Raw genomic sequence first — 12,683 nt, 5'->3', positions numbered from 1 at the left:
TTTTTCATATTCCTTTACATGTCACTACGTTTAAATAGGTTGACTTGAGACGTTTTTTTCGTAGTTTTTGTATTAGACCCGTCGTCCTTTTATTTGTAAGTCAATGATTTTTTGTGTTGCTTTTCTTATTGGAAGATGTGAAGAGAATGATAAATCTGCCCACTAGAATTAAAATACGAAAAGATGAGGAAGTACTTTCATGGATTTCTCATAGATGGCGCTACAGCTACAAGTCATTGAAAACCAAATACAAAGATCCGACAAACTAGCACATAGAAAAATTCGTAAGGTCCGCTGGTTCCTTCCGTGGCTTAGTTGGCATAGCTGGCACGGTTTGCTAGAAGACGTCGGTGCGAAACCGGGCGGATCGAAGGAATTTTTTCTGAGTGTTCGATCTTTCTATTAATAATTATAACAAACTAGTGGAGTAATTTCACAAAAAATAATTGAATATCAATTCAATACAAATTTAATCAAATTGGAATTGAATTTTACTTATCGTCGGAGATAGTGCAATTACGCGTAACTAGCATTGGATTCTGAGTTTCCATTTCGGTAATTTACTGGCCAAATTAAATCCGCGTATATGTCGTGGCAACCAAATTACCGTGATTTACTATTGAAATTACAAAGTAAGAACGTCAAATGTCTCTCCTGTAAAATTTGGCTTAATGCAGATACGCGCCTTTCATCAATACTACATAGATCTATTAATTTCAATGAATGATGTTGGATTTTGACTTATGAACTTTAGTCCACCGAACCTAGATATATAGGCTAACTGTTATTATTATTAAAACTAATTAGGTAACAAGAACACACAAACTTCAAACTTATGTGTAATTCTAAATCTTTACGTAACAGTGGTTTCTATGTTCGAAAATAACCAAACAGATGCTTTGTATCATGTGCAACTGCCTATAGCGCGTACAATGTTCTTTTTTTCATTACTGCATAGACACATTACGTATATGAGTTACGCGTTTAAAATAGCACGCTTTTAATTGTTATTTCTTAGAGATAGAACACACTTTGTCCGGTAACATATTCACGGATACAACGTTAGCTACATAGTTATTATTAAAACTAACAGCTTTTGTTAATTACTTTTGGCAAGTCACACAAAACTAGTACGATTTCTCATACGAAGCTGAGCTATGGAACAGCTGATACACAATATAACCCTCCATAAAGACGCTTAAGTCGATGAAGATTTGCTATTCAATACAGTTGTTCCAAAAGTATTCAGGAAAGTATTCATTTTTCCTCCCTCCTGTAATATAAAACGCCTTAAATACCGTAGAAAATTTTCCTGAAAGAACATTGCCTTACAATTATATGGACGTCGGGTCCGCGCTAAAAAGTGTCCGAGCTTATAGGGCGTTAAAAGCGTATACAGAGCATCATTCACGCTTTAGTCTTCGTTTGTTCGACTGACAGCGAATCAAGCAAAATTAGACAGTACTGCGATGACATTACAATTTAAATTAAACGTTTTAGCTTTTTCATATTCCTTTACATGTCACTACGTTTAAATAGGTTGACTTGGGACATTTTTTTCGTGGTGTTTGTATTAGACCCGTCGTCCATTTATTTGTAAGTCAATGTGAAAGAAGATTTGATTTTTCATCATTCAAAAATTCGAACAGTATTCAAAGATTTTTAAATAATCGCCTGTCTGTACCAGGAATATCGAACCCGGCAAATGTGAAAAATAAAAACACCGTCAATTTTAAACTATATTGGTCGAAAGACTCAATGATAGTAAGTCAATGATCATAGGGATTATTTCCTTCTAAATAACTTAGCATCTTAAAGGAAGACCGGACGCTTCGGACCCTTTACATGGTCCCATTCTCCAACCTCAGTTAGCAGTTACCCTCCGACGAAAATCTAAGAACTCATCTCTAAATATCACAATAAACTAAGCGTCAGGGCCTGTCGATACAACCTCAAATGACTTTGGTTGATTCCGCTAACAGTGAAAGTGTTGAATCAAGTCACTTTGAAAAAAATATTATATAGTAAAATTGAGGATGTACTTACACTGATTACTATGCGGTGTGAAAACACGATTCCTAAAATTTTCACGATAGAAAAAAAAACACAAACTTACCTCGAAATTTTACAAATTCCAATGACTTTTTTATATATTTATTTATTTAAATTCACCAACGCTTAATACATTCAGTTACAACAATATTTTACACACATTCGACAGGGTGTTACAGTTAAAATGCTTAACCAATTACAGATGAACATGCCATGATGAGAGTATGAAAGTTAAGACAATTATTATTAATTTACTGTTCTTTTTTTTACTGTACTTATATTACATATGTTTACAAATTAAATTATAAAATAAATATAATATACATTACAAATAATATTCACTTTTATGCCAAAAACTGCAATATTGACTTCCTGAAGCGAGGCAATGAGACTGCGAAGATATCCATTTCAAGAGGTAGAGCATTGACGTGACTGGCTAATCGAGCAAACGGAGAATTTGAACCGAGGATACTTTTGCGCAATGGGGGGTGAAAAAGATTTACGTGATACCTTGGTAGACGAGAGGGTATTTTAAACTGTATTTTAGAGAGAAGTTGCGGACTATTAATTTTATTGTTAATCAGTTTATATAAGAATACTAGATCAAGCATTTCACGTCGCAAAGATAAAGGAGATATTTTGAAGAACTTGAGACGGGTGTACGAGACACTCTTTTTACCCAAACCTCGTAAATAACTAAGATACCATAAGAACCTTTTCTGAATTCGTTCTAACCTAAGAGAGTGAACCGCATAATGTGGTCTCCAAGCAATACTGCCATACTCTAAAATAGTCCTTACAAAACTATTGTATAATATTTTTTTTTTATATCAACTGAACTGAATAGAACACGTATACTTTCCCATATTGTCGGCTTCTTGCAATAAGCAAAATGAACCGTATTAGTACGGGATACTTTTAATTCGAGCTAAGGTAGTATCTCTCTTGACTCTTAAAGGTTTTTTTTAAATTATTTCGCCTAAATCTTGTGTTCCTCTGGTTTTGATGAATCATTGTTGCAAAGTTTGACCGGATCCACCACTTCTCTAGCCATAACATTAAAAGCTGTAGCAGCATCGCTCTAAATAGATCAACCTTCAACCTGCATCCCTCTAAACACGTCCACCTCCCTTCAAACCATTGGCAAATCTTCCTTATAAATAGTATTGGACGTTAGTAGACATGTCATGGCGAAGATTCTTTAAAGAGCCCCCGCTCCCATAGTTCATAAATGGAATCAAAGTGGAACAATTGCCAATAAGCAAGGCTTCCATCATGAACTTACTGTCAGAATCGAGTTGAAAGCGCCTTAATAAGGAGTGATTGCCAAAGTTCGCGGAAACCGTTGACCCAGTCTCGTGTTAATTTGCATGACAATCTACGAGTGGCCTATTTTTAAACGTGGCAATTAAAACACAATTATGTTTTGGATGTTATCTTTCTATCAATGCTGTTTTATATATGTGCATATCATCACAGCTGTTTCCCAAGGGTTAATCCGAAAATTACCAATGTTTACTAATATATCCTTGATTGAAAAGGAATCACATATTCCCGCGATGATTCTTACCACAGACATGGGATCACGGCACGCTTGAAGTCATTAGCAACTTTATAAAATATATTTTACGTTCGGTCTACATTTGTGTAGAGAAAAGAAAAAATATTGATGCATCCTCATTGCAAGAATGACAAAATGTGGGTCAAGCAAGGTGACATCATTCACTTTGATCAAATATTTTGACACGTCAAGGCGACCTGCTCTGCCATCTTACTGGTAATTTAAGAATTTCATTACGCACGACTGTAACGTAGACGTCCTTGCAGTTGCTGAATCATCCTCTGCGACCAGTAATGTCTGTTTTCTGATTTGACACCTGCGTAAATTAAAATCTTCCAGGAACTGAATCTTAACATATTCAAGGCCAAACTTAATACTTAGAAAAGTGATCCTTTTGGTTATAAATTTAAGAAGTCATTCTCTTTGTCCCCAGGATCGCGACAGCAACCTATCTGTTCCAGCGCGATGGGAGGACAGAAATCTTAGAAAATACCTTAACAAGCCTGATGTCTGTAAGTTACAATAAAATTCCTACATTTTTCTTTCTTTTCCAGCAAATGTTCTTCCTATGAGGCAGTACTTTACTCTCATTGACATTTGACTTTGCAAAAGTATGTAACGCGGGCCTCGCGTAATTAAACACAAGGCTCGGTCCAACATGAATTTATTGTAAAAGGTAGAAATAAAAGATACAGGAAGGGAAAAGAACAGGCGTAAAGGCTGTAACAAAAGAAAATAACGATATAAACACAGGTACAATCATATAAAAACGCCCTACTAAAATTACATACAGAACATGGTAAAAAAGGAACTTACCCCAAATGGGCCTGTATTTGCTACAAATATTATTACAAGCAGTTAGGTTACATGATTTTCAATGGTATAACTAGTCAGAATTTTATGTGAAGTTAAGCACGTGTGCTCGCTTTGGAAATTTAGTGGCGACGGAAAGAAGAAAAGTAAGAGTGACGAAGAAAAGGAATTTAAGAACGATTCAAAATTTCAAAGTAGGTGGCCACGAACCAGAAAAAAGGGTGATAAAAGGTGGGATGACGATGACAGCGGTCGCTTTGTCACAAATAATTTCTAATCTGACTTTAAAATGCTACCTCCTACTTTGATTTTTCAAAAAGAATCTAAAAATATTCTATCTTAAAAATTTCAGCTCGAACCAGCCGCTGGATCGGTGGTATCTACGACTTAGCAGCGCGCGCGTGGAAGTGGGGCGGGGAATTACGAACTATGCATTACCAGTCATTCTCTAAGATGAAGAAAATGTCTCCAGATGAGCTGCAGTTCCACTGCATCGCCATGATGCCTGAACTTCTCTACAGGTGAGTTGGTCAATTAACGGACCAACCGAATGCCATTTAAACTATACCATTTACTTCTATGTGGTTTTTAGCCAGAGACCTTTTTAGATTTAATACGAAATTTACAGATCAATATTCCAGTTTACGCCTCCTCTATTTAACAACTGTTTGAGAGTCAGATCTCTTACTATCCGCTCACGCGATACATGCAGCCGTAGACGCATACCACACCTAGAGTTCCCCGTGATGATTTTATACCGATTTATCGGATATCGAAGTTATAACAGGTAAAAGAACTAATATTAATTGCTATTTCGGTAACTACTCTAGCAAACCATAAAGTTTTTAATGCCTGGGTCTGTCATTTAAAAAAAATAAACAACTTCAAAAATGCGTCACGACAATTGTGTGTGTATTGTTTGGGCTGGTGATTTCGGTGTTTATTTATTGAAAACATACTGTAAGTAGCGTTTTTTAAGTTTACCCTGAATATAAATGTTTATAAACTATACTTTAAGGAGTAATTTTATGGTAAACGTTAGAACCACTCAAACGGAATATTATCATATTTATCCAAGTACACCAAAAATTTCATTAGTGCTTTTTAAGTGCAGAATTTGCGGTGTATTACTGCATTTTATTTGAGATGTTTTTGTTGGTAGTACGGAGGGTATTTATTTAGCAATGCAGAATAATAATTTTTATTTATAAAAACTTGTATTTAAACTGAATGCTTTTCTAATTTCCGAAACCAAATAGCCGTCATTTTGCGGTAGGAGGAGCGCATCGCGTGAGCGGATAAGTATCCTTCCTCTGGTCCTTCCAGAGCAACATAAAGTAGAATATTTGGTTAAATAATGTCAATGTCGATTACTGCAATAACGTAAAATGTAAATCGGCACACGTACCCGGTGACATAACTTGTAAGATCTCAATGAAAAAGATACAAAGCAACTTTATAGCAATTCGTACATGGAATATTTTATTTATCTATGATTACAATGGCTTTACGTTAATTCCAGCTTTCGTTTTTGACCTTCCAATGTCCTTAATTCTTCTCGTAATCATGAAGGCATCAAGGTTATTGCAGCCCATATGGCGGCGGTGTTTAATAATAATCGGAATGACCAAGGGCGATGAGGGACCACATAGTTAAGGGCCACTAAACTGATCCTATACTTAGAAATACAATCTGGAACAATTTATAGAGTGTGGTACAAATGTTATAATAGAAGCGATGACAGCATCTAATCTGATTCACTAATCACATTTTTTTTACTAGTAAATGCATTTATAAAATTATCATTCATCAATTTTTCGGGATTTTAAGGCCGTATTGGGAGAATCATATGATTAATTGACAATTCATATTATGAGTTTCTTACAATTCATATAACGCAATTTCTTGTTTTGTTTCAAAATTCATAATATGAATTGTCAATCAATCATATTGTGATTCTGCCAATGCCAATTTTTAACCCTGCCGGCGGATGCTTCTAGTATCTAGTAACGGCACTTCTGTTAACGTTAATAGTGCTGGTGTCGATGGCAGGATTTTCTACGTTTGGTGTCTTTACATTTAGCAGTATTGCTAAATGTAAAGACTAATGGCTTCCCATCGAGCTACTATTCACCTGCCCTTTACAAAGTCATTCTATCGCGTGTGAAAAAGAGCGTACAGGATTACGCGCGGGAAAGTTTACACGCGCAATCGTGCGCGATTACATGTTTGAATTTTTTTAAGCCAACGTTCTTTCGCGCGATTTGTTGTGCGATTGATTGTGTTCGTTGTTGTTAGAACGGAAAGAGTGTCCGTGTAAAGGCTAATAGCGCAGGATCGAGTGCGCGATTGCGCGCGCAACTGATGAGCTCAATCGCGCACGATTGCTGTATCACCCATGATAGAGTGTCTATGTAAAGCCCGCTATTGCAATATTTTGATATTCTGATCTTCAATAGCGAGACACGTCTATAGCATACTCTACTAATTATGTGACATACAAAAAAAAATCCTTAGCATTTAACATTTAATATTAAGACTAAATTGATTGAACGAGATTAAAATTAAGATATCGCTGTTATACTGGGAAAAACAATTATTTCATAAAATATCGACTTTGAAATAAATGCAATTAAAATTTCACTGTGTCAAAATCTCACGTTAATTTGTAAAGGATGATTCTACATTTTATGTTTTACTGAAGTTTGAAAATGTTTGTATTTTATAGCAATTTTGTCGCGTTATCCTAAATTAAGTAATTTTCTGTGTAAATTCCAGATAATTGGTTTGCGTAGTATAACGAAGATATGCACATTAATGTTCATAATAATTTTAGTAAGCAACAAATGGTTACACACGGTGGCTTTACCAGCGCTGCAAACGCGCGTACGTGAAACGGCGATTGCATCGATACAAACGCCTACAAATCCTAAGTATAGCGATGCAATCGCGTGTTTGTATCGAAGCAGTCGCGCGCTTGCATCGCTGCTTAAAAGCCCGCGCGTGTGTGAAGATAGAGGCTTAGCGACTGCATCGCTTTTGCATCGTTGCTGTAAGACACTGTGTGTAACCGCTCTCATAATTGCAATATAATCCAAGTGCAGTCTCAATGGATTACAATGACCATTGTTTTAAAAAAAAAAGCACACTTGGCGCCCAGCTCTTTCGCTGCAACCTATAAAATAAACACAAACCAACACAGTCCTCGTTCATTTGACCGAAACCACGTCTCTAAACAATATTATATCCCTCGAAACCAATATAAAATTATACGATTTGCGGTGTTATGGTGCAACCGTTGTATCGGTCCATTGTTCGGTCCCCAAACTCAACAGATGGCCATGTCATCCATAAATTCATTTCGGGATTATAAGAACGAATGGTTCGCTTATGAAATGTCAGTCAAACGAGAAATAAACTTCCATTTTTAAAACTCAGTTTGAAATTCAGTGCGGACTATGAATACAAATGAAGGTATTTGCATTTAGATGCAAAAATTTGTGTACGCTAATAAATACGTGCGTTTAAATACAGGACTTGCTAACACATGTCTTGGTTTACGGTACACAATATTATGACAGCATGTAACTATAGTTAATCGGAATCTTAATAAAAGAGATAACGCGCACTTATGAAACTTAATTCTTGACAACCTAGATAAGATTAGTCACATATTGTCTTTTTAAAGGTAAAACCACATAAGTAGCATTATAAACAAAAACTCTTTAATTTATGTAGCTCTGGAAAGAAAATCACTATCTTTCTGCACGTGAAACTATAATTATCTGGAGAAATATGGCGATTTTCTGACAACAGGTACATAATTTGGAGATTATTTGGGAAAATATCACTTATTTCTGTCTGCTAAACGGTTTTACTGTTAAGCAGATGATATTTAAGCTAATCTGCTTCACGACTTGATGTGTCATTTATATGAGGAGAGTCAGGGATAGATATGAACATTAATTCATTGCGATTATTATGGCCTAAGAGATTAATTTTGAATTTTTAAATTGTAGAGGCGGAATTCAATTTCATTCAAATTCTGTTTGCCGAGAATTGAGTAGATGATTTTTTTGTCATAATACGACATTGACATTGGTTTTTCTTGCGAGATAGAAAGCGATTCAGTCAATATAATTATAAGGACAGTTTGTAAGCAAACATCCCATTTAAACAAAAAAAATAATAATATATAAATTAATTATAATTAATATTAATTATAATTAAATAAAGAAATATTTTATTATTATATTAATACGTGCCGTATCGAGCAGGTTCGCTTTCTGTATTTGTACTGAAAGCGACACGCCACAGAAATCCTACCGCCTCAAGTTTTATTTCAGTGAAGACACACTATTATTATTGTTATTATTACTCAATTTGATTATTTTCTTTGACCTATTGTTATTTGTATCAAATTTAATTGATTTGTGCCTAAATCTGTTATTTATACTAATTTAAATAGTTAATAGTTTGATTATCGTGTTCCATTTTATGACTGGCCATAGCAGAACAACAGCGACGGCTGTGGAATTAGCATAATCTGTAAATGCTGAGTCATGGACCCTATTTACATGTTTTTCATTTTTCGATTTGAAATTTTTGTTTTTTTTTGTGATCGATTGTTTGTAATTTGTGTGTTTTGCGTGTCAAATAAAGCCGTTATTTTATATTTAATCAGCTTATTAAAATTAGTAATTGACTCTAAGACTTTTCAAATTATCTCACCTCAAATCGTCGTTGCGAAATTTTAATTTAACTTAACAGAGATGCTTCTAATCGTTAATATCATCGATTTACAGATGGGCACCACGCAGCTGCATCGAACCACGCCAATACATATGCCAAACGAAGCTTCGCAAAGTTCCCAAATCGAAGTTGAAGGATCTACGCAAACGTTGGGAGCGTATGGGCAAGATCAACGAAATAACCGCGCCGAGTATAAGCCGAGAAATCAACGACCCGAGAAACAACGAAGTCACCGCCAACCCGATGCTGAACCCGAAGTCCTACGACCTCCAACCGAGCCCCATACGACTAAGGCCACAATCACATTCGAGGAATTCTTTGAGAAGTAACTTGAAATCATACGATCTAAGACCGAATGAACTACGGAAGCGATCGAGACCATTACCGCGTAGACGATTGACAAGACCTTTCCCTGGGTAAGTTGTTATAGAATATTAATTTTGTAGTAAACCTAAGTACTATATTGCAACTGTAAACAATAGTACTGACCAAAAGTATGCCAACACACGTGTAATACTTTGCAGATAGCAACAAACATACGTCGCATTATATATAACATATTTGTCAGCATTTGTAACCCAACGACAGTTTTAGTGGGGTTCTCGAAACTTTAGTTGCATAAATTCTGGTTAACTAACAACAAACATCTCCCTTTTTATTAACGTTCAACATCAATTCGTCCATCCAAATTACAATACATTTAGTCACAAACAAAGATTAGTAGAGACAATAACACTCTTTCACGAAATGGGAATTACTATGGTCACTGCAGTGTAGCATAAGATACTGACCTACTTCTCTGTACAAGTTTCCAATTCTACTATTCAGACATCAGCTTACACGCGACCACTGCTGGACGTAACGTAAGCCTCCCTGAGTACACCAACTCTCTCGGTCCTGTGCCGCCCGCATTCAGCCGCTGTTGGTCACCTTTCTCAGGTCGTCCGTCCATCTTGCGTTTGCCTTGACGTCTGCTCCATCACTTATCGTTTCCAATTTACGGCATATTTTTCTTACCAAAAATTTCTGTTATGTCACCAGCTACCGCCATCAGCTCTATGCTTGGATCTTTTTGTTACAGCCAAATCAAAGTCAATTGCGAAGCTCTTATCTAAAGATAAACTTTTAGGGCTTAGTATAGTGTGGTCAGAACCATAGAACTTATTTGCAGCGGTAGACCTCCTTGTGCAAGTGTAATTCCAGGGAAGTACTGCCACCTTACCTATTCCTGCCGCCAAGCGTTGACGTTGTATTACTGCGTTGCTCTGAATGACACTGCAGCTGCTATGGACAGGCGTGTCGCTTACCCAACCGGGGTGAGTGGCAAGACTTAACCGGATCCCACGTGCCGGCACAGGCGGATGAGAGTGCGTACACAGGTTTTTAGTGGGTAGGCCTCCGAGGATGGATAAACGGAAGAGAGTCCCACATAACCCCGCCATGTCATCGCCCGCGGTGCAGAATGCGTAACACATTTTCCTGTGTATAAAAAATAAACGCGTGTCACTTACCACCAGGCGTACGACTTGTCCGTCCATGGTCTGTCCTGCCACTCAGTATCATAAAAAAATTTAAAACCTAATTTTGCGTTGACTTTTGTATGTATATACAGGTTAAATAGTAATTTATAATTTAATAATATATAAGCATATTATGTGGATGGCATTAAACAAACGAAATAGTACACTACTTTTTACATATCTAGTTCATTTATATTTTTTTTGTATTATGCTTCTATTTAGTTAATATGCTCATTTTCGAGGACCATTATTCTAAAAATACTGGGCTCAATTTATATTACCGCAGAAGGAAATGGAAGCGAATACCGCTCAATAATGAACTTTGTGTCAATTGTAAAAAAAACGTACAAACTCGCGTCTTCCAAGTTCATTATGCTACATATGTACAATTTCGTTACAAATGCTTCAATTCCTCCGTGAATATTATACTCACCAACTAATATTGAATTTCCAGATATCAATGGAACCGCCGTGACCCTGAAGGCTCGTATCGCTATAACGCCGAAATCTTGCACTCGGGCCGCACCGGACTCAGTCCACAACAGATCAAAGGCCACCTCGCACGGCTGCAACATCTACGCGACAAACAAGTCGCGCGACGAAAGCGCCTTCGCAACTCCAACGACTGGCTGGAGAATACTGCCCCTGCCTTAGCGCAAACTCATCCGAGAACTTACACTGTAGATAACAACATCAGTGCTTTGCATCCCAAAACAATTGTCGAAGAGTTCGATATGCCTGCACCTATGCCTGTAGCCGTTTTAAGGCAAAATCGTGGAACAGGCTAAACTTTTTTAAATGTATCTAAGTGTATGCTTTATTTGTGTAGATGTAAGCGCCTTCTTCTATTGTGCTTTTCAGATTAAATTGTCGATGGTAAATTAAGGGCGCGTTCCCATTCTGTAGTCGTGCATCCCATTTGATAGTCGTGCAGTTTAAAATGTCGTGGCTTGTATATTTAAATGAAGCTGTTCCCATATGGTACAACACGATTAACTGTCATTCACGACTTTTTTGACGTTACGACGACAGACTGTCGTAACAATGGGAAGAGCTAGAACGACAGTCGTCTGACGATAAATAAAACTTCTCGATAAAAATGTGACAACAGATAATCGTAGCTTCTGTCGTGCAAACGGCAAGGCTGTTGCCGTGAACCGATAAATTGTTGTCACGATCTAGTGGTAACAGTTAGACACGACAGTCGTTCAACTATAAATAAAACGTTACGGTATAATGGGAACGCGCCCTTATTTGTAAATGTTAGTCGTGTTTTCGCCGTACGCAACTAGTTGACTGTTAGATATATGTGACCACTGTCTTTGTGTGAGTATAGTTTCCAAACAATGTAGAGGTATTGATTTATTCCAACTGCTAGATCCGAAATAATTAACGCCAAAATCACCTAGTTGCCAGCGAACGTGTAAGGGCTCTGACACACAAACATGGTACGACGTCACGTCGTGCTACGACGCGCGTATCGTGGAATATAATATCAAATAAATGCGAAACTGGAGAGCGCACCGTGAGTTTCTACGATACCACGTCGTGCGTTGTGCCACGTTGCGATGTGTCTTGAATTTTTACGTTCCTCGTCGTAGATTTCCACGACACGCGCGTCGTAGCACGACGCGGCATCGTATCGTGTTTATGTGTAAGAGCCCTTAAAGACCATTCTTGCAGTCATTTGTATCCTTCCATTCTTAGTTAGTCAACTAATTAGTTGAAGTAAGAAATCCCTTATGTTCTTCTCCTCTTTCCATTTAGAGCAGTCAGAACGTGACGACCAATTAACAACGAACGATGTTACCATTTAATAGGGACAATCGTCATGATCTTCATATTTTCAGCGTTCAACTATCATATTGTTCTCCATAGAATACTTAGCATCATTGACCAATAAATCAAGAGGATCGCGATACAAGACAGCGCAGCTATTTTTGTATTCTAACTTATTTGTTTTACATTGACGAGCTGCAATTTAT

The 12,683-nt window shown here is 36.9% G+C and overlaps 1 protein-coding gene across 2 annotated transcripts in view; it reads left to right on the top strand.

Annotated features, from left to right (window-relative positions):
• LOC113236493 overlaps nt 1-12,112 on the top strand; it is a 93,998-nt gene extending 81,886 nt beyond the window's left edge. Inside the window, exons 3-7 of one of the 2 annotated variants that reach the window (XM_026472593.1) lie at nt 4,047-4,125; nt 4,779-4,947; nt 9,232-9,594; nt 11,153-11,513; nt 11,947-12,112. In XM_026472593.1, coding sequence (XP_026328378.1) covers nt 4,047-4,125; nt 4,779-4,947; nt 9,232-9,594; nt 11,153-11,486 — 945 coding nt within the window. In that variant the 3' untranslated portion in view covers nt 11,487-11,513; nt 11,947-12,112. Of the gene's footprint in view, nt 1-4,046; nt 4,126-4,778; nt 4,948-9,231; nt 9,595-11,152; nt 11,679-11,946 lie in introns of those variants that run through there. The other variant, XM_026472594.1, reaches the window with a different exon arrangement.
• Nucleotides 12,113-12,683: the final 571 nt, after the last annotated feature.

Source organism: Hyposmocoma kahamanoa, unplaced genomic scaffold (genome assembly GCF_003589595.1).
Source record: "Hyposmocoma kahamanoa isolate Upper Pololo Valley unplaced genomic scaffold, ASM358959v1 92, whole genome shotgun sequence".
NCBI lineage: Eukaryota > Metazoa > Arthropoda > Insecta > Lepidoptera > Cosmopterigidae > Hyposmocoma > Hyposmocoma kahamanoa.
This window is presented reverse-complemented; position numbering and strand designations above follow the sequence as displayed.